Source organism: Kickxella alabastrina (genome assembly GCF_025024165.1).
Source record: "Kickxella alabastrina strain RSA 675 chromosome Unknown BX661scaffold_11, whole genome shotgun sequence".
Lineage (NCBI taxonomy): Eukaryota > Fungi > Kickxellomycota > Kickxellomycetes > Kickxellales > Kickxellaceae > Kickxella > Kickxella alabastrina.
This window is the reverse complement of record NW_026251482.1, coordinates 18,487-40,002: the sequence shown is the minus strand read 5'-3', so window position 1 is coordinate 40,002 and position 21,516 is coordinate 18,487. Positions and strand designations below refer to the sequence as shown.

Genomic DNA, 21,516 nt, shown 5'->3' with positions numbered 1-21,516 from the left:
TAATGGCACTGCAAAACCAATTATTTGGCAACTCAATTATTTGACAACTGAATTCTTGGTATTAGTTTTCTTAAAAGGACCAGGTCCATTGAATCACAGGTGTCATTCAATTTTTCACTTTTGCATTTTTATCTTCATTGCTCTGGTTTTTTTTCTGTAGCCGGACATATATTTAGTTTTATTTATATTTCTAAAACGATCTAATGTGTTGGAAATGGAATGATAATATTGGACACCCGATACAAAACAAAATAATTTGAAATTATAAGTAAAAAAGGTGTCTGACACAATAAGCCATGCACTTTTGGATAGGATAAAATATAATAAAAGCGCGTCATTGATTTTATTTCGCCATTTGGCAAACAACGAATTAAGGCGAACAAATGAGAAATGCACTAACGCCAAAAATGAAACAAAAAAATGCAAACCCGGAAATAGAACAATGCAAGGCAGATACAAAACAACGACAACGACAACGACAATGACAACGACAACGACAACGACAATGACATCAAATGGGGGATGTGGTGGCGCCGAATAACACACAATCCCTCCTTCTTGCCGAGTAAAATAACAAAAAAAGATAGAACTAACACGTTCAAAATCTTTTGCTCAACAATTGGATGGGTCACGAGCTGGGACAATGGGTGTGCGCATCCGGGACATCGCATTGTCTGGCTGCGTTTCTTAGGAATCCGCACGCGTTCAAAGCACAAGAGGCAGCACAGTTCCACTGGCGCCAGCGCATACTGTGTCTGCTGCGTCTGCTGCATCGCTTGTGCCGGTTGGTCTGGGTTGCTGCCCGGCAGCGGCCTAAGGGATTGCTTGCAGGCATTCGGCTCCATTGAACCACGCAGACTGGGCAGGGCAGAGTGGCGCGTAACAATGCTGCGCAGTTCGTCCAGGGAAGGCATCCGGTCGTTGATATTTCCAATATCATCGTCCTCGTTGTCGCTGTCGATGCAGATAGCCGACGGAACGACGCCTGCAATAAAGTCCTCTTTGAATTCAGCCACGGGCGGCAGCGCCGGGGTGCTTCGCTTAAAGTCAGCTGTCGAGACCAGCTCGGGATCAGCAAAGCGCGGCGACCCGTGCGGGTCGCTGAGCGACACCGGCGATCGCTGTACTTCATCAGGACTCATCAACGAGCGGCCACCGTCTGCAACTGAATGGTCCAAGCTGACCTTTTCCAGGATCTCCTCGAGCGGCAGGTTGTTGGCGCCCTTGCTGACTGCCGTGTTCTGCAACATGATGGTGTTGTTCAAGCTGCTTTTTTTCTTGATGCTGCTGTTCAGCCGCAGCTGCCGCCGGGACAAGATGGTTACCGAGTAGCTTGATGGCCTAGTTGGGGAGAGTGCAGCGCCGGGCCGCGGTGTTGATGGGAGACGCGGCTGCGAGAGTCTGCGGCGGCGCGGCTGGAGTGTTACCAGGGCGTCGGCTGGGTTGAGGGTCACGCCGAGGCCGATTATTGGTCGCGCGCGCGGGCCTCCCAGACCGCTGTTGTTCCCTGTGGTGCTGCCATTACTGACTATCGAGTTTCTCTGCGGGGGCAGTATGGAGCTGATGCCTATGGCCATGCTGCGCCGCTTGGGCTTGATAGCGGCCAATCCGTTTGCCTGCTTGGCAACAGCACTGCTGCTTCTGATGCTGCTGTTGCTCCCGTTTTCTTGGTGCACAAAGTTCTTTGGCCGCGGCGCCACTACTGCCCCAACGGCTGCACGCGTTTAGTAGGTTTTGTTTCCTCCTCCTTTATCGGCTCTTGCTGGTTGAGAATAGGCATGCTTCCATTGACAGTGACCACGCGCCGCGGCTGGGCCAGTGCGAACCGCGGATGGCCAAATGCCGGATAGTACACACCGCCATTTCCCAAAGTGCGCGTCTCGCCGCCGATGCGAATATTGGGCGGTGAGATTATGTCGTTGGCAATCTGCGAGCGCGGTCTCACTGAATCCCTCGTCGTGGTTCGTTGGAGTTGGAAGGGCGATGAGGCTGATATCGGTACTAGTGTTCGTGACGTGAATGCTGCTGTGGCAAAGGAAGTACGCGTGAGTGCTCGCTGCTCATGCTGGCCCTGGTGCTAAGACTGCTTTCGCGTCTGTGCTTGTAGGAGGCTGTACTCGTGTGTTTGGGCATTGTCGTACCAAAGCCGTGATAGTCGGTCTGCGCTCGTTCCGGGAGGTCTCGCGCTGTAAAAAGGCCGACGTTCATAAATTAAAAAACCCCTCTTAATTTTATTAAAGATAAAATTATTAGTAAAGTGTGTAAAAAGAATAATCAGGGAAAAACAAAAAGTATCTCTATATTTTACACAAATAAAAGGGTAAAAACATAAATACGGTTTGAGTTTGCTTTGGTAAGGAAGGAGAAACCATCCCTTGGCCCGAATTTGGTTAGCAGTTCATGCCCGTTGGCCTTTTGTTTCCAGGTTGCAATATAGTGCTAAGACAATAGCTGTGCGCTTTGAACTTTAACAGCATAAAAATAAGAAATAAAGCACCTTAAATGGGGTTTTCTTAAAAGCAACAAACAATGGTCAAATAATTTGGTGTCATTATCTTTTTCGGATTGATTTCGAATTACCAATTGAAAAACGGCCACCCTTTTCCGTATATCGCAGTAGGTCGACAATTTTCATTTACTGCGCTACTTGTTTGCGGCTGCGTTTTCCTTTTATTTTGTAATAAAGTTGCCGCGCGTTAATTAATCTATTATATTGCAATGCCGCTTGATCAATATAACATATTGAGGTGTTGGTGCGCACTGCAACAGCATTGAATGGCATTAATATTGTCCATTTACAAAAAAGGAAACCTGTTTGCCTATCTCAGTTATCTGGCTGCCACTGTGAAAATAGGCTGATTTGATTAGCGCTTGTCACGTATACGCTATTGCTGTTGATCAGCCACACTTGTGAATTTTTAGTTTTCAATTTGTTTTTGAGGATTGAATAGGCAATTCATCTCCGAGCAAGCATCGTCAAAGCGCACTAATCCTCATTAAATTTGTGATTTGAAAAGAGCAAAGACAAAAAAACGCGTTTTCCTTATGCTTTTTCAGGAACTGTGAGAAAATATCGCACGGTTGGTTAAGAATTACGCAATTCTGAGTTCATACTCTGCCACCAAATATACCGGTTATATCCTCGCTCCTTCATGCATGATAATTGAGTGGTATTTTTTGTAGTTATTCAAGTGGGGGGAGAGAGATAATGCAGGACTATGAAACAAGACATTACATAACATTACGGTGGTCTATACCGTGCCAGTCGCGGTTTTGTTGTTTACACTTCCTAGACGGGCGGCGATACCGATCGAATATAATGCAGCATCTCGGCAGAGTCATGAAAGTCATTAAAGCTCCGAGTAAAACAATGAGAAAAAATACAATCTGGACTGTAAAAATAGAAAACATTCGATTCCGATTTCGAACATGAAATAATAAGCAAGCATTAAAGCAAACTTATTTGTAGATCGCTTACTTTATATTTCGTCATTGCGCATCTCGCATATTGTTTTTAACAACTTATGTGCCGTTAAGATCTTACCGCTCACCACATGGAGATGAAACGATTTGGTGCCTAAATACCCTTGTGTTCTCATGTTCTCGGCACTCAAATTTCAAGTTATTAGGCTACTACGTTAATTTTTGATCAGCTGCATCAAAGAGGAATGCTTATCAAATAAAGACAAAAAGTAAACAATGGGCGCAGCACAGCCAGGCAGGCCACCTATGTCATAGTGCATACTCGCATTTCCTACATGTCAAGTCAAAAAAATGCGCACATTTTAGCATTTATTTACTTTTAATTTATGCAATTATCATACACACACAACATCCATTCATCCAACCATTCATCTGTTTGGTTTTTTGTTTTGTATTGTTTTTGCTGCTACCGCCCCTACCCTCTTGCCTTGTTATCTGGTAGCTATTGCTTTGTTTGTGCGGTGGTGGTGGTGACAAAAGAAATAAAAGACATTAAAGCAGCGGCAATCGTCGTTTCACTTTGTGAGCTTTCGTAATACGGATTGCCCGGGCCAATAGGCCCATCAAAGCGCCGAACGACTCTATTGGCTTGCATAGCCGCAATTGAATCCCCGCTGGCAGTTAGCATAGATATTCATTTGATTTATTTCTCTTTGACTCGGTGAAGTCAGTGATTGGTTCATTTTTTCTTTTCGCGTCTTTTCCCAAATGCACAATTGAGCGATGCCATTGATTTTTGGGGCTTTTTGGCTTTTGGCTTTGCCCTCAGCCTTTTTTGTTTTTTATGCTGTTGATTGATGATGACCGCCTCTACTCACAGTGGAGTGTATAATTACGTCATTTGGCCCAGCTATTTTATTCTTGCTTGAAAAGGCCGATGAGAAAATAATAATAAAAATGTGACCCAAAAAAACAAATTTCCTTGCGAAATGGCTCGACTATGCATAAATATTCTACTTCAACAAAAGCCTGAAGACTTTGCTTATTATTATTGATTCAATTTCTCAATTTCGCAGACTTGTTTGTTTGCTACCGCTGCCAGTCGTATCAATGGCTATATTTTTTCGTATTTTTCTATTTTTGTCTGACTGGCTGCGTGTGGTCCGTTTTGTATAAGAACAAGAAAATCCCGATGATTCCGGTTGGCTCATTTTTTCCTTACTTTTTTTTGCCTTTTTTCCCTCTCCAATTTTTATGCGCAACAAAAGTGGGTAGACATATTTTCATCCTTTATTTTTATCTGCTGCAAAAAAAAGCTAAAAACTACGACCACCATTATTATTGTCATTCCTAATTGCCATTTTGGCTTCTCTCTCTTACTCCTATTTTTCTTATTATTCTTATTTTTTCTTATTTTTTTCTTATTTTTCTTATTTTTTATTCTTTTCTCTTTGCAAAACTTTAAATTAGTCATGGCTACACACAGGCGCAGGGCCTCAAAGCTATCCCTCGAGCCAAATCCCTTCGAGCAGAGCTTTTCGCTGGTCCGCTCAGAGGATGCCTCGGCAGCGACACTCGTATCCGAGGAGGCCTCAGACACCACGACATCAATGAAATTCACATTGCCATCGAGGGTCGTTAGCACAAAGAGCGCCTCTGAGCAAAACAGCGGCAATTGGCAGCATGCAATAATGACAACGAAATAACTAGTTCCAGCAGCAGCAACAACAACAAAGACAGCGGCCTTTTAGCATGCCCGTAAGCGGGAGCAAAGTCAGCAACGTTTTTTTGGCTGCAGAGATGCCACGGCAACAGTACAGAGTCAAGCTGCCGCCGGTGACTGCCCTCAGCGGGCCTCTGCATGCCACAGATATGTCGGGTGTGTGGGGCCCGAATCCCTGCGCAGCGGCCCACTCTCGCCGGCTATGCTCGGTGGGCCGGCGGAGGCTCAGCAGGCAGCAAAGGGCGCGGCGCGCATAACGCCTCGCCTGAGACTGGCCGAGCCGCTGCTGCACACTGGGTTGACACCATATATCTCTGGTGAAGCGCAGCCAACTGTCGCTGCCACTGATGGCATTAAGCTGCCGCTAGCGCTGACCACGCCTGGCATCCAGGCTATGATCAGGGCGACCATCGAGGGCCAGGAGATTACATCAACGCCCGGTGGCTCGCTGAGACTTGGGCCCATTGCAGATAGCACCGGGCAGCAAACGCAGCAGCAAATGCTGCCTGTGGCGTCGATGGCGTTGACTGCCCCGCCGCAGATGACTGCCTCGATGGCCGCTGCCGCTGCGGCTGTCAACGCTCACCTGACACTGTCGCCCTCTCAATGCTTGTGGCCCCAGCAGCAGCGGCAGAAAGCACAGCCACGAGCGGCAAACAGACCAAGCGGCAAAATGATTCCACCGCTACACCGCCAGCCAAGGCCAAGCGCTCCAAAGCCGCTGGCGCAGCGTCGAGGAAGAGCAGCACGCCACTGGCCGAGCCCTCATCCGCCGGAATTCCAGCAGCAGCAGCGAGGCAACTACCGAGGCGCACGGAGGAGGCCATATTGCAGGATGGCGACTCTGACGCGGAAAACAGCGGCAGCAGCAGCAGCAACGAGAAGCGCAAGCAGTTCCTCGAGCGCAACGCATTGCAGCGCTCAAGTGCCGGCAGCGCAAGAAGAAGCAGCTCAAAGAGCTCCAGGACCGCCACGACTATATGAAGATGCAGAACGACAATCTGCGCGCTGAGTACCTCCATATGCGCGAGCTGTCCTTGCAGCTGCGTGCCATGCTGGCTGCGCACCGCGAGTGCCCTGTGGCCCAGAGCAACGGCGTCTTTGGCGTGGACAATTTGCCGCATGGCATGCCGAATGCATCCTGCAGCCGTTGATTTTCGGCAGCCCTGTAGAGAGCGAGAAGGTCAAGGAGATTATTGCAGCCATTCCGCCGTCGTCCAATGGTGTGCCGATGCACAGCATTGATTTGAATACGGGAAAGCCGGTTATGATGGGCATGTCTGCCGCCGGCTAACGCCAACTCCAACGCCAACTCCAACGCCATTGCCAGTGCCAATGCTGTCGACATGATGGTTGCCGCTGCCACCGCCGCGGGCATGGGTGGCCAGCTGAGCGCCTCGCAGATGGGCCTGCCAACGATGGCTTTGCAGTCGGCGTCGGGGGTCAGCCCGAGTGCCCAGCAGATGGCCGCTGCTGCTGCCGCCGCTATGATGCCGTTCTCGCAGGCGGTTGCGGCGGGATCCGCGGCCGCTCAGGGCTTTGGATCATGAGCGAGCATATGTGGCCATATGAACCAATATTATTTTTGATTACAATCGTCGAGTTTTATTTTTATTTTTTTCTTACTTTCATATTGTAAATTTTCATCCGATCACTCCTTTTCCAACTGAACACACACATACCACATATGAATAATAAAAATAAAAAGTAGAACACGGCTTTCACGTAGTCAGGAGCCCGTCGTAGTGCAGTCAAAGTCAGTTTTTGGAATATTTCGGCTTCGGCATTGGTTTTGTTGATTTATTTTCAGCTAGATATTTATTATGTGTATTAATATTTTCTGTACACTCGATTATCAGCATCTTTTCTCCTTTTCCAATTACAATTTCAGTTTATTGGCTCTTCTTCAAGCCACTGCTGTGCATCACAGTGCTCGCTGGAATAACCGATACAAATGCCAAAGTAATGGCAGCCACGGCCACGGCACCAACCATATAGCACGTCGAAGCACCGGCGAGCCAGTACAGCGTGCAGGAGAACATGGGGCCAAGGGCGCGACCAATCTGCCCAGCTGACCTGAAATCGCCTAGCCTCCGCCCCGTCGACCCATCGTCAGCGCCGACCAGGGACACCATCGAGTTGAGGCAGTTGACGACCGTCGCCGAGGCTACGGCAAAGCCCAGCGCGCCAGCCCACAGCCACCACGACGGCCTCAACATGTCCTTTGCATCGGCCTTGATGCAGCACAGGGCGATACTCAGCAGGCCCAAGGTGCATCCAGCCATGCCCTGGGCGACAAGGATTTGTCTCTGTGGGCTGATTTCCCTTGACGCGGCGCACGTAGCCACCCTGCAGCAGCGTCGAGGTGATGCCAATGAAGCCGAGCAGCTTGCCCTGCTGCGCGTTGGAAAAGTTAAACCGGTCGTGCGTGAGGAAAGTCAGCGTGTACTCCATGCCCGAGAAGAAGAAAAGGTAGGCGAAATGCACGTAGTTGAGTTGCCTCAATATGCTCTTGGTCTTTTGCCGCTCCTGCATTAGCCTTGCGCCGGGCTGGGGCTGAAGCTGCGACTGCAGCGGCTCCTCGTTGCCGCTGTCCAGCGCTGCCACCGCCGAGTCTGCCGAAGCACTGGTAATGTTGCGCTGAGAGTTAAAGTTTTTGGTCTCGGGCAGCTTGAAATAGAGGTACAGGCTCTCGGTCAGCAGCAGCGCTAGCGAGAACACGGCTGCCACGGCAAACGGCGCATACCCGAAAGTCGTCGTTGCCTGTGACTCGATGTTCATCCGCGAAAAGAACGCGCCAATGGATGGGCCGATCGTGAAGCCGACGGCAAAAGCAATGCCCACCAGCGCCATGCCGTGCGATCTGGTCTGCGGATCAGTGACATCGGCAATAATAGTCGTTGACAGCTGGACATTGCCCTCGCTCAATCCAGCAATGATGCGCGCAGCCAGAAAGCTCTCGAAGCTGCCCGAGAAAACCCACAGAACAGTCCACACAATGTTCCCTGCCATGCACAGCATCAGTGTGGGCCGCCGGCCAAACCGATCCGAGGCCGGCCGATGATGGGCGCGACGATGCACTGCAGCAGAGAGTAGACGGAGCCCAAAAGGCCGCCAAGCAGGACCAGATCGGCGCGAGCGCCTTGCTGGAGAAAGCGGGAGGCGCGCGCGCCGGCGTTGGCCAGGATGAGCTCACGCAGCTGCGTGACGTGCTGCAGGGTCCAGCCCAGGAGCGTGCTGCTGTCGGCGCCCTCGCGGGCCTTGTATGCCTCGAGCGACCGTGGCAGCAACGGCAGAATAATCGTGAACGAGAGGATGTCGAGCAAAAGTGCAATGAACACGATGCGTGAGATGCGCTTGCCCTCGGAGCGCAGTGCTGATGCTGATGCCGACGCCGATGCCGACGGTAGCGGCTTGGATATCGAAGCTGTAGCCATAATAACTTATACGTGTAAATATAAACAGTCGTGATACCACGCAGTGAAAGTACAACAATAAAGCGTGGGTGTCGGATAATAATAAACGGATGAGAAACAGAAAGAGAAAGCAAGAGAGAAAGGTGCAGCGCAGGGAGAAGCAAATCAAGACAGGGGCATCATATGCATGTTCAGCTCCAAAGACGCCTGTGTTTTTTCTTTCAAAGTTTGTACTCTAAAAATATATATTGAAACGATGTTTAAAACTGGCTGCGCCCAATTATGTGGAAAATTTTATATTTTACATCTTTTGTGCACCTTATCTCCCATTGACAAAACAACAACTACAAAAAATGCATCGGCCCTTTCTGGCTTGTTTTTGTCCCCCCCCCCCCCCGCATAATTATATCAGCGAGCCGTGCGGGCTGACAGAGGCAATGAAACAAGAAGTGCGGAGAACCCGAACAGTTTGACCAGGTTGCCGGATATTATCTCCCCACTGCAGGAATTGTTGGCCCAAGCAAACACTAAATAAAAAAGCTGGTGGTATCTGATGCTGTGCGGAGAATCCGGGGCCTGGCCATGATCTTACTGGTCTTTATCAGATAAAGAGTGATCCTGATCAAGCCTACTTTTTAATTTCTGGCGTTGGACGAGCACAGTGCGCTCGTCCATATGCGGCCAAGCAAGCCAATTGGCTGACTGAATGTTTGGTGGGCCAGACCGCAAAAAACGCAGCTGCTACGGTTGCACTTTACAGAGCCCTGTCTTACCAGCCCCTCAAATAGCGGACCGCTTGTTTTGTTGTTTTGTTGTTTTGTTTGCAGCCAATGAATGCTGCGCAAAACTGCTTTTATGCTTCATTTAAGACTTTGCTTCCCTTTTTACTGCTCACATTAACATCACAAAGAGTAAAAAAGGGAGAGCAGGGAGCCCAGTCACGAAATAAGGGAGCAAAAAAAACAGGAAACAGTGCTCCGACCTCACAAATTTTTTACACTTACAAACCACTCTGCTCAATAATCCTTCGTCCCTTGCAACCATGCAGTTTCTTTGTAATACTACTGCAACTGCACCGAGCGTCACAAAATTTTTTGTTTACGTACGGCAAATCCCAGTTGTCATGCTTTATTCCTTTCTGTTCTTTTTGTTGAAATCTGAGAGCTGTGAGAAGAGGGAGATTAGTAGTGAAATTATTGAGTTGCGAAAGGAAAAGAAAAATTCCACACTTGCCTTTTTATTTCTTCTCTGGTTCAGGTTATCGTTCTTGTTTCCACTTTGTTTTTTCTTTTCAAAAATATTTATTGTTATTCATTCCCCTTTCTCACCCCTAACTCTCCGATTTTTGTTTACCATACGCAGAGCCGCGTTCCCTGATAATTTTACACTCCTTCCCTTCCTCCCTTTTTCCCCTTCCGTCTTTTCATTTTCCTTTTCGAGTCATTTTTTTGATACGCCGTCGTTTTCACGCGCAAAATTTTTTTTCCACTATCTCCGCTCATCATTATTTATAGCTTAAACTTATAGTCTGTGCCATTTGCTTATTGCTTTCATCTTAAACACTTGACTCACAAAAATCAATAAAGGTACGCTGCAAATGCATTGTAGATGCTGGCATATCCAGTCTCTCGGTAGACCCAAAGGCTGTGCATGTTCCGAGAGCGGGTATTAAAAGTATCTGTTGACATGAACTAGAACCAACAATGACGTACTCACTCGCCCAGCCACCCGCTCATTCACTCACTGCCAGCTTTGTTTACCTGCTTTCCTCAAGTCAAAGCTTTCTTGCCATTTTTTTGCTGGTGGAGAGCAATGCATGAAAGAAAAGAGTAAACAAGACTGTTGAGCGAACCGGTGTCAATGTGGTGGCACGGATGTTTGTTTATTTGTTTATTCTTTGTAAGGCTTTTATCGCCAGCTCCGCCGCATTCAAAGCTCTCTTGTATTGTTGCATTGTAACCACACCTTTTTTATTACCTTGTGTATTTATACCATTTATAATCCTAATTGTGCATTGATTTTTCTGCTTTTGTTGGGTTGACCACTGCAAACTAATAATGCATTTTTATTATATACATACGTTTTTGTTTATTTTTCTTAGCAGCTGCAGAACAATAATAAAGCTGACGATTGCCTCTCCAGACCGACCACAAAGGGAACAAAAAGAAAACCGTACAGCCTGGATTCTGTTGCGGACACTGAAAGCAAACATACGAGACAGAGACACACCCAACCCCAAGCTTGCCGCTTTCTTTCTCTTTCTCTTTCATTTCACTTTCGCTTCTCAGAAACGATCTTTTAAAAAACGAAACCACATTTTTCCACATTTTGCTTCAAACCTCGGGTCAACGCTTCCATATAGATATATATATTCTTATCTCATACCAAAAATCTAACACAGGATGGACAGCAGCAGTCGCCCGCGCTCAAACACACTCAGCGTCGACACCAGCTCCGTCCGCATGCCCCATGTTAACAACGCGCCCTTCCGGCGAGCACGCAAGGTCTCTGGCGGCGGCATCATCATGGAGGACATTGACGAGAGCCTCGACTTTATGAACAACCCACCACAGGCCAAGGCAGCGGCCATCTCAAACAGCACCAACAGCAGCTACGAATACTTCGAGCCACCGCGCGCGACTCCCCGCGGGCGCAGCCGCACAAACGCCGATACGCAGCGGCCGATGAGCATGGTTATGCGGGCTGGCGGCAGCTTTATGGACGGTATCTCGCCAATCAGCGGGCGGCCAATGTCGGCACTGCTGGTGGATCCGCCGGACTCGCCCAGCGTTATGGGGATGAAGGGCCGGCACCGGCTGCAGCGCGAGGCATCGCAAATCAATACAACCCGGCGCTGACGCGCAATGGCAACTGGTGCGATGTCGAGCGCAAGAACCTGGCCGCGTACGAGTACCTATGTCACGTCAGTGAGGCCAAGGAGTGGATAGAGGCGTGCATTGACGAGGACCTTCCGGACATTCTTATTATCGAGGACTCACTGCGGGACGGCGTGGCGCTGGCCAAGCTGGCGCGGACGTTCTGCCCCGAGGTCGTTGGTAAAATATACGAGAAGCCGCCATCTTCTGCGGGCGGCAGCGGCAATGTGTCAGCGGTCAGCTCGCAGATTAGCAGCGGCGTGCGGCAGCGGTTTGTGTTTAAATTTACGGACAACATCAACTTCTTCCTCAGCGCCATTCGCCGGGTGCGCCTGCCGCGGCTCTTCCACTTTGAGCTGACCGACCTGTACGACCGCAAGAACATGCCTCGTGTCATATACTGCCTGCACGCGCTCAGCCACTTTTTGCTGAAGATGGGCATTGCGCCCGAGATGCGCGACCTGGTTGGCCACCTTGAGTTCTCCGAGGCGCAGCTGGCGCAGACGCAGGCCGAGCTGGACAACTTGGGCGCCAAGCTGCCGGCATTCCATTTGATTGACTCGAGCATTGGCAACCGCCGCCCGCGCCTGTCCCGCGAGGTGATGCCGATGAAAGTGGACGAGCTGTTTGAAAACGACAACGACCACAACAAAGACGAGTACTCGAGCGACTCTGAGCCTGAATCCGAGGAAGATTGTGCGGATGACCGCAATAACGACCATGGTGACGATAGAGAAAATACAACAGTCACCGAGCGCTCGCTGGGCACAAGGCAAAAGTCCGTCTACTTCAAAGACAATGTCACATTCCTGGACGACCCGAACATTGATCGGATGGAGAAGGCCAAGCTGTACTGGCAGAAGCGCATCGACATTGTGCTGCAGTTCCAGTGCTCTGCGCGTCAGCGCTTGGCCGAGCGTTTGGTGGAGGAGAAGCGCCAAGCGCGGCGGTACCTGCGCATGGTCAACTCGTCGATTGTCATGCAGTCGATGGCGCGCATGGTGCTGGCCGGCGCGAGCTGCAATCGCTGAGCGCCCAGCGTCAGGCCGAGGAGGACCAGGCACGCTTCGTGGTCGAGGCTGAGCAGAGGCGGCAGCGCGAAGTGGTCGAGGCTGAGCAGAGGCGGCAGCGCGAACTGGTTGAGGCTGAGCAGAGGCAGCAGCGCGAACTGGTCGAGGCCGAGCAGCGGCGCGTCCAGAGGAGCTGAGGCTGAGCCGGCGCGTCCAGGAGAAAGCCGAGGCTGAGCAACGGCGCCTCCAAGAAGAAGCCGAGGCTGAGGAGCAGCGCATCGAGCAGGCCATGCGCGAGCGGGCGCGCAAGGAGCGCGAGCGCGTTGACAAGGAGAAGGCCGATCGCGCCAACGCGGCTCGCGAGCACCAGGAGCGGCTCGAGGCCGAGAGGTTTGAGCTGGAGCGGCGGATTGTCGGCCTGCAGGCGTTGGTGCGTGGCCGGCTCGCGCGCAAAGTGTTCGACGAGATGCGCGGGTGGACGGCGGCAATTGTGCGCTTCCAGGCGCTATGCCGCGGCAACATTGTGCGCAACCAGGTCGGCGCGCGGCTGTCGACGTGGGGCCGCGTTGAGCATGGCGTCAAGCAAGTGCAGGCGCTGTGCCGCGGATTCCTCGTGCGGCGCCGCATCAAGGAGCGCCGCACGCACCTTGATCGGAACATCAACGTCATTGTCAAGATGCAGAACATGTACCGCGCCAAGCTGGCCGGCAAGGCTTACCGCACGCTGACCGTCGAGGACACGCCGCCGACGCCCAAACTTGTGCAGAGCTGTGCGCCGCTGCTGGAGGACACTGACCAGGATCTCGAGGAGGAGCTGGAGCTTGAGCGGCTGCGCCAGAAGGCTGTCAGGCAGATCCGTGAAAACCAGCAGACGAGCCGCGTGCTGGACCAGCTGGACATCAAGATTGCGCTGCTTGTGCGCAACCGCATCTCGCTTGATGAGATCGTGCACCAGACCAAGCGCCACTTCCGCTTCCTCGAGGAGCTGCGGCGGCCAGCGTCAATGACCCTGCCCGGTGGCGGCCTGCGCAGCGCCTACACATCGCTCGGCCTGGCTAACGTTGCAGCGGCCGCATCCAACTCGCTGTACTCGCTGAAGAATATGGACAAGGAGTCGCGCAAGCGGCTGGAGGGCTACCAAAACCTGTTTTACCTGCTGCAGACGCAGCCGATCTATCTGGCGCGCCTGCTTTTCTTGATAAACCAAGGCGGGTCCAAGGCCATGCGGCAGTCGCTGGTGTCCAACAACAGCAAGGCTGGCAGCAGCGGCAGTGGCGGCATGGGCAGCAGCCAGCCGGAGTCTGGCGACTCGATCTCGATCTCCAAGCTCATCGAGACCATTGTGCTGACGTTGTATGGCTTTGCACAGAACGCGCGCGAGGAGTACCTGCTGCTCAAGCTATTTTGCGCGGCCATCCAGATTGAGCTGTCGTCCATCGAGTCACTACAAGAGTTTTTGCGTGGTAACCCGATATTCATCAAGCTAGCAGTGCACTACAACCGCGGCGCCAAGGAGCGCAAGTACCTGCGCGACCTGTTGCAGCCGCTGATAAAGAAGGTCATTGAGGACGGCGGGCTGGACCTCGAGTCTGATCCGCTGGTGATCTACCGCACGATCATCCGCGAGGAGGAGTCGCGCACGGGCGAGAAGTCGCGACGCGCCTATGATATCAGCCGCGAGGACGCGCTGAACGACATGGAGACGCGTACGACTTTCATTCGGCACCTGCGGCAGCTGCGCGTGCTGGCCGACGAGTTCATTGCGGCGATCCAGGGCTCGCTGGACCAGATGCCGTACGGTATGCGGTACATTGCACGCGAGCTGCGGCGTGCGCTGTCAGCAAGTTCCCCGACGAGCCCGAGGCGCAGGTGATGAAGATCGTCGGGCACCTGGTGTACTACCGGTACATCAACCCGGCGATCGTCGCGCCCGAGTCATTCGACGTCATCGAGACGACGATTTCGCCACTGCAGCGCAAGAACCTGGCCGAGATCGCCAAGATGCTCAACCAGGTCAGCGTCGGCAAGCACTTTAGCGAGGACAACATGTTCCTGCAGCCGCTTAACAACTACGTCGGGTATACGTCGGCCAAGTTCTTGGCGTACTCGTTCGAGGTGACAGACGTCGTTGATCCCGAAGTGCACTTCCAGGTCGACGAGTTCACGGACCTGGCGACGCTCAACAAGCCGTCGATCTGATGAGTGTCGGCGAGATCCAAACCGTGCACCAGGCGCTGGAGGCCAACCTGGACTACGTGGCGCCGCCGATTCCTGAGCAATCAAGCAGCGCTTCGGGTCGTACGACGCCGTGATCAGCATCATTGAGCGGCGTCGCAAGCACGAGGAGGAGCGCGTCAACCCGGCTCGGCGTCGAGCGCAGCCATGGACATTGACGAGGCCGACGACGAGGCCGACTTGGCGGACGCCATTCCGCAGGGCACAGTGCTGGTCGAGCGGCAGTCAACGGATGGCGCCGGGCGTGTGCTTGTGCTGGACGACCCGTTGCGCGTGGTGCTGCAGGACCTGGGCGCGGCGCCGCGCACACGGCCGGAACCGATGGCGGCGCGGTACGAGATCCAGCTGGACCTAACAGATCGGTTCGCCGACGACTCGATCACTATCATGTCGGGCAGCGCGTCGACGTCGGTTCTGGCGGCGTCGGCGTCGCAGATTCTGAGCGACGCGGCGATCAGCGCGAGCCAGGCGACGTACGGCGGCGGCGGGCTTCTGCGCACCAGCCGACGGCCAAGGAGGCTGTGCACGCCAAGGCTGAGCGCGCAGCCAAGCTGCACCGGCTGTTCCTCGAGACTAAGCGCAAGTGGCTATCGATTCTGCCGTGCAGTCGGGCGCGTCGCTGTTGGAGATCCTCGAGCGGCCGGTGGCACCCGAGGACGAGTCGCGCTGGCGCGCGGCGATCCAGCTTGAGCTGGCAAAGCTCGACGAGCGGCGCCAGCGCCAGCAAGTGCAGTGGCGCCACCAGTGGGACGCGCAGCAGGCGGCGGCTGCGCTGCGCGAGTCGCAGGAGGCTCTGCGGCGGTCGGTCATTGGCCCGCCGTCTCGGCTAGTTCGTCGGGCCGCAGCTCGCCGGCGCCCAGCGGCCGGGCTCGAGGAACGGCGCGGCGACTCCGACAGGGCCGCCACCGCCGCCATCGCTGCCGGGTGAGAAGGTCATCCGCGAGCTGTCGAACCTGACGTTCGGCGAGCTGAAGAAGCAGGTGGCCAAGGCAATGCGCGTGCTGGAGACTGAGCGCTGGGTCGAGCGCACGCGCAAGTCCAACATCGGCACAGGCGCAGCGCCTGGCGAACAGCCGCCCAGCGGGCCGCGGCCGGCTTACGCGGCGGTATTCCGCGTGCGGCGCAGCGACGGGTACCAGGGCATGCTCAACGCCATTGCGCGCGACATCCGCACCAAGGCGCAGCGGCGCGAGCGGCGGCGAGCCGAAATGCGGCGGATCCGTATCACGCTGATGAACCTGCGCGAGAAGAGTGACTATCTCGAATCGCAGCGCGTGTCGTACGAGCAGTACCTCGACACGTGCACAAAGAAGCTGGCAGCGGTGGCGACTCAACGTTCAGTGCGCGTACAGCCGTGCGCGCCGCATGCACTCGGTGCTGCCGTTCACGCGCCAGTACTTCCATTTGCGCGACCTGCAGCGCGCGGGGCGCGTGCCGCGGTTTGGGTCGTTCAAGTACTCGGCCGAGAAACTGTACTACAAGGGCGTCATTGTCAGCGTCGACGGGTACCCGCCGCGCCAGCTGGATAAGATCAGCCTGACGATCTCGTCCGACCAGCCGGGCACGTTTGACGTGCAGGTCAGCCTGATGGGCGTCAAGATGCCTGGGGCGGCTGCGAGATCCACATGCAGGACCTGCTGCAGCTGCAGTACGACAACGTGCAGACCATGACGCTGTACGAGGGCAGCGTCGTCGTCAACACCAACTTGCTGGTGTTCCTGATCAACAAAAAGTTCTATTCGTAACTGGGCTTTATTTGTTTTGTTGTAATTAAATTCCCCATGGGTGTTTGTGATTAAATCAGTGCGAATTATATAATCAAGCATTATGCCATTGCACTGGGAGTACTCTTTCTGCCCTGCTGAAAAGGGCTTATCATATTTCGATCGCGCATGTGAGCTTGTTGCTCGGACTGCATATTTTTGCTGCATCATCGCCGCCGCCGACATATTGTGAGGGCGTGCGAAAAAAAGAGTGGCAATCAAGCGCGATCTCGGTTGTTTTCTATTAAATCCAATGCAAGCGCTGATTGGCTTTCAGGTGTGAGGTTGATGGCGCGCCGATAATGCATGCTGGAATCAAGAATCTGGGATACATATTTTACTTGCGATTCCGGATATGCAAGCTAATGCAAACCTCCAGCGCTGGCAGTTTCTCATATGCATCCCGATGTTAATATTTTTATGTTTGTTTTCGGGCGCTGCCTGATGAATCTTGTGCCTGCTGCTGCAGAGTCGGACGGCCAGCATTGGTGCACAGGATCGGCTGTTTGCTGCTGCTGCTGCTGCACCAGCAGGGCTTTTGCTTGCTGTTTGGCCATTCTGGAACTACGAATGCTTGCAGGAGAGGGGAGAGGGGAGCGTGTGACGAGCGACGTGTTGATGAATGCCATTTTTGGCATTGCCGATTGTGCGAGCAATAAGAGGGAAATGAGGGACGCAGAGCAGGGCATCTCACGCCTCAGCAAAGTAGCAAAACAAGGCAAGGCAAAGCAAGGCAAAAGTGGCCAAACATGGAATTCATACGCTTTGTCTGGATTAATATGCCTGTGACAAGGCAGAAGCAACACCATTCAGTCGTTATGTGCGATTGAGTGCAAAGAAAGCACCGGAGGCGAGTTGAAGGGTTTTTTCTAATCAGCCGAGCGGAAGCGAAACAAGAACGTAAAAAAGGGAAGGGCCACGTGGCGTGTGCTTGCCTGGTTCTTTGAAGGCGGCCAGCGCATTGATGCATTGCCACATTGCCACATTACCGCGTTGATAGCGTTCAATTTTCAGACAATCGATTTGCCGTTTTGAACGGGGTCCGCGTGCCAATTTCGCTCGAGCATTTTCCAGCTCTAATTCCCACTAAATGTTATTTGGCCTGCTCATCGTGTATGCGTGGCACAGGCCTGCTCGCCCCCCTATGTCTTGAATGAATGAATGCGCCGATTCTGTCCTATAAAAGCACGCAATAAATAGTCAGGGCCACCCACTGGATTGCACATTCAGTAGTTTTTTCTTTCCTAAACTTTAATAATTTAAGCATATTTATTTCAAGCTAATAATAGCCAGTCTCACACCACATACTACAGCCACTGCTGCTGCATTTTGACTTCATTTCAAAGCAATCCAAGCTTACAGCAGGTATGAATCACAGCTGACTAACTGGCTAGCTGACCAACCGACTGCCAGCCTTCTTGGCTGGATGGCTGGCTGGTCAAAACTTACATTGCTGATATCATGAGTAACTGCGTCGGAGCAAAGACCCCCCCCCCAGGGAAAACAAGAATAGAGATGACACATGTGTCATTAGGTTGTTGCCTTTAGCGCTGACTGGCTGGCTGGCCGATGCAATTGCAGTGGTGATCAAGAAAAAGAAAAGAGGGGGCGGAGGTGACCGGTCTTTATTCGTCCACTTGGATGATTTTTGAGTGCCTGGGTTTTTGTTTTTTCTCTTATGCAATCTGGCTGTGATTTTGATTTTGCCGCGTGCAAAAAACAAAAAAATGGTCTGTCCAATCTCTATACTTATTTCCCACCCCCCGATCCTGACTGCCGCTGCCGCTTCTGATTCTACTATTTTTGCTATTGGTGTTGGTGTTGTTGCTTGCAACCAGGTAAATAAAACAAGGCCATAGGCACATGCGGTGTTCGTGTTGCCAAAGTATAAATAGACAAGCATTTTCCTCGCTTCCCCCTTTTCTCTTGCTCCTTTCGCAGCTCCTTACACAGACAACGTTGGTTATCTATTCTGCATCTTCCCACCTATCCTTTTTAGCTTGCTTGTTTTTTCTAACCAACAGCTATCAATTATTATTCTATAGTACCCATTTTTTATTTACCTTTTAGCAAGCTATAACAGACAACCAACAATGAGCGCTTACGAACTTCGCAAGGCCGCCCTCGTATCTGCCGTCTCCGGAACCAAGCGTGAGATCCAGTACCCGCTCAAGGCCGACGGCAAGGCCCGGTATCCGTCAGAGATCTACGGCGAGAATGTTTTCACGCTGAAGACCATGGCCAAGGCTCTGCCCAAGCCCATCTTCGCCAGCTTCCTCAAGCAGCGTCGTGGTCGTCAGAACCTCGACAAGAACACCGCTGACTCGATCTCCCACGCTGTGCGCGTCTGGGCCATGGACCGCGGCGCTACCCACTACACCCACTGGTTCCAGCCCCAGACCGGCACGACCGCCGAGAAGCACGACGCGTTCCTGTCCCTGGTGTCCAACTTTACGCCTGGAGGCGAGGAGGTAAGAATATTAAATGCTTTTTTATTGGAGGGGTCATTTCGTTATCTTGCAGGTATGATCGCGCTAATAATAATGTTTGTCTTTAATTATTATTTGGATTGCTTTTCCTTGCCTTGTAGGTCACCCCCATCGACCAGTTCTCGGGCGGCCAGCTACTGCAGTCCGAGCCTGACGCGTCGTCGTTCCCCTCGGGTGGCATGCGCACCACGTTTGAGGCACGCGGCTACACGATCTGGGACACGTCCAGTTCGATGTTCGTGCAGCAGGGCCCTAACGGCACCTCGATTCTGTACATCCCGTCGGTCTTCATTTCGTACAACGGCGACGCCCTCGACGAGAAAACCGTGCTGCTGCGCTCTAATGATGTGCTGTCGCGCGCCGCGACCGACCTGCTGAGCATCCTCGAGCCCGAGTGTAAGTGGTTTATTTTATTTGTGATTGTTGAGGGTTTTTTTGCGCTTTTTGTCTGTGTCGTTTTCTTTGTGTGTGCGTGCTTATCTTTGCGGGTTTGAGAAAGCTAGCAGGAAGTGCCTGGTGCGGATTACCAAGCACCGGCTGTTATTTTCTTTTCTTTGCCCAAAGAAAAGAAAGATCCTGTTTGTGACTGACCAATAATGGTTGCGCATTATCATCCACTTTGGAAGTCACTCTGCCACTGTGCCAACCTTGAATCTAGCAGTCGATGCCACCTGATGCTTGATGCTTGGTTATTATTTGGTTTTTAGATCCTCGCTAATCATCGGCGCCAATATCATCTCCATCCCAATTGCAATGTAGCCCACATCAGCCATGTCTACACCACGCTCGGAACCGAGCAGGAGTTCTTCATGGTCGACCGCAACATGTACTCGCTGCGCCCCGACTTGAAGATCACCGGCCGCACGCTGGTCGGCCAGCTGCCGCCGCGCCACCAGCAGCTCGAGGACCACTACTTCGGGCGCATCCCGAGCCGCGTCATGGCGGCCATGAGCGAGCTCGAGCTCGAGTGCCTGCGTCTGGGCATCCCCATCAAGACGCGCCATAACGAGGTCGCGCCCGGGCAGTTCGAGCTGGCGCCGATCTTCGAAGAGGCTTCGGTGGCCGTCGACCACAACCTGCTGACGATGGACCTGCTGCACAAGGTCGCGCACAAGCACAACCTGCGTGTGCTGTACCACGAGAAGCCGTTCAAGGGCATCAACGGCTCGGGCAAGCACTGTAACTGGGCGCTGTCGACCGACCGCGGCGAGAACCTGCTGGACCCGACTGTGCGTCCCGAGACCAACTTCCGCTTCATCATCTTCTTGCTGGCTGTGCTGCGCGCGCTGCACGAGCACGCTGCGCTGCTGCGTGTCGCTATCTCATCGTCTTCCAACGAGCACCGCCTCGGCGCGCAGGAGGCGCCGCCCGGCATCATCTCGGCATTCCTCGGTGACCAGCTCAACGAGGTTCTCGACGCCATCGAGGAGAACCGTCCACTCAAGAACTTCAGTGTGCCGCAGTTTCAGTCGATCAAGGTCGGCGGCACCGTGCTGGACGTCAAGGTGTCGGCCTGCCGCACATTGCGCGCGATCTGACTGACCGTAACCGCACGTCGCCGTTCGCGTTCACCGGAAACAAGTTTGAGTTCCGCGCTGTCGGCTCCAAGCAGTCGCCGTCGTTCCCTGTCACCGTGCTCAACTGCGCCGTGTCGGCCGCGCTGCACGAGATCACCGCCGATCTGCGCGCGCAGACCGGCAGCAAGCCGCGCCCGTCGGACGAGGACAAGCTGGCCGTCATCCGCAAGTACATCAAGCTGACCAAGCACGTGCGCTTCGAGGGCGACAACTACTCCGAGGCCTGGGTGAAGGAGGCCGAGCGCCGCGGGTTGCCCAACATCGCGTCGGCGCCCGAGGCGTACCCGCACCTGATTGCTGCCAAGCACGTAAAATGCTGACTAAGGAAACCGGTGTCTTCAGCGAGAGTGAGCTCAAGTCGCGCTACCACATCCTCAACGAGCGCTACACCAAGGACATCATCATCGAGGCCGAGACGCTGAGCACCATCATTGGCCAGCAGATCCTGCCCGCTGCCTTCGAGTACCGCAAGTCGCTGGCCGAGACCGCTGTCGCGCTCAAGACCGTCGGCATTGAGGATGGCCCCGAGATCGAGACGCTCGAGGAGCTGACGCCGCTGGTCGCCGCGCTGCAGGCTGAGTTCCGCAAGCTGGTCAAGGCGCTTAAGGGCTGCCTCGAGCATGAGCACGAGACCGAGGACTCGAACAAGCACGCCCTGGCCGCCTACAATGACATCGTGCCCGTCATCGCCAGCGTGCGCGAGGCTGCCGACGCGCTTGAGGTCGTTGTCGCTGACAAGTACTGGCCGCTGCCCAAGTACACCGAGCTGCTGCTGACGATCTGAGTCTGAGGCATGCAGAGGGAGAGAGGGTGTCTTCAAATTTTCTATTTTTCTATTTCTTTCACTATCTTTTTTTGGTATTTTTGATTGGCCGCAAATGTTGCCATCTTTTTTCATATTTATTCAACTTTAGCCCAACGCAAACCGCTTTGAAAACAATTTTTTATTTGAACGGCAAGATGGTTCAAAGAGGTGTTTTTAGAATCTTTTGCTTCTATAACGG

General features: G+C 53.1%; 6 protein-coding genes across 6 annotated transcripts; 3 read left to right on the top strand and 3 right to left on the bottom strand.

Moving 5' to 3' along the window:
• Positions 1-632: 632 nt before the first annotated feature.
• On the bottom strand, positions 633-2,122 carry BX661DRAFT_182293 (uncharacterized protein; the record flags this gene model as incomplete). The annotated part of the gene is given in 3 exon segments (XM_051535940.1): positions 633-1,682; positions 1,721-2,001; positions 2,016-2,122. Coding segments are annotated over 3 exon segments (1,380 nt in total), but the record flags the coding sequence as incomplete, so codon positions are not given.
• Positions 2,123-4,803: 2,681 nt separating this feature from the next.
• BX661DRAFT_182291 (uncharacterized protein) lies at positions 4,804-6,897 on the top strand. Its single transcript, XM_051535939.1, is given in 8 exon segments — positions 4,804-4,836; positions 4,858-5,060; positions 5,134-5,306; positions 5,330-5,720; positions 5,807-6,071; positions 6,104-6,295; positions 6,311-6,314; positions 6,477-6,897. 7 exon segments carry the CDS (start codon positions 4,896-4,898, stop codon positions 6,694-6,696), a joined length of 1,410 nt encoding a protein of 469 aa, XP_051391574.1. The 5' UTR covers positions 4,804-4,836; positions 4,858-4,895; the 3' UTR covers positions 6,697-6,897.
• A 58-nt stretch (positions 6,898-6,955) lies between these two features.
• BX661DRAFT_182290 (major facilitator superfamily domain-containing protein) lies at positions 6,956-8,619 on the bottom strand. The gene is made up of 3 exons (XM_051535938.1): positions 8,190-8,619; positions 7,478-8,151; positions 6,956-7,455 (listed from the first exon to the last, which is right to left on the bottom strand). The coding sequence occupies exons 1-3, from the start codon at positions 8,581-8,583 to the stop codon at positions 7,039-7,041; spliced, it is 1,485 nt and encodes a 494-aa protein (XP_051391573.1). The 5' UTR covers positions 8,584-8,619; the 3' UTR covers positions 6,956-7,038.
• Positions 8,620-10,964: 2,345 nt separating this feature from the next.
• On the top strand, positions 10,965-16,428 carry BX661DRAFT_170948 (uncharacterized protein; the record flags this gene model as incomplete). The annotated part of the gene is made up of 8 exons (XM_051533662.1): positions 10,965-11,255; positions 11,276-12,439; positions 12,666-14,254; positions 14,290-14,599; positions 15,082-15,156; positions 15,514-16,029; positions 16,079-16,261; positions 16,315-16,428. 8 exons carry the CDS (start codon positions 10,965-10,967, stop codon positions 16,426-16,428), a joined length of 4,242 nt encoding a protein of 1,413 aa, XP_051391572.1.
• A 1,152-nt stretch (positions 16,429-17,580) lies between these two features.
• On the bottom strand, positions 17,581-18,444 carry BX661DRAFT_16339 (uncharacterized protein). Its single transcript, XM_051533329.1, has one exon. The coding sequence runs from the start codon at positions 18,347-18,349 to the stop codon at positions 17,906-17,908; it is 444 nt and encodes a 147-aa protein (XP_051391571.1). The 5' UTR covers positions 18,350-18,444; the 3' UTR covers positions 17,581-17,905.
• Positions 18,445-18,539: 95 nt separating this feature from the next.
• Positions 18,540-21,296, top strand: BX661DRAFT_193840 (uncharacterized protein; the record flags this gene model as incomplete). Its single annotated transcript, XM_051537818.1, is given in 5 exon segments — positions 18,540-18,917; positions 19,037-19,331; positions 19,695-20,387; positions 20,441-20,820; positions 20,838-21,296. 5 exon segments carry the CDS (start codon positions 18,540-18,542, stop codon positions 21,294-21,296), a joined length of 2,205 nt encoding a protein of 734 aa, XP_051391570.1.
• Positions 21,297-21,516: the final 220 nt, after the last annotated feature.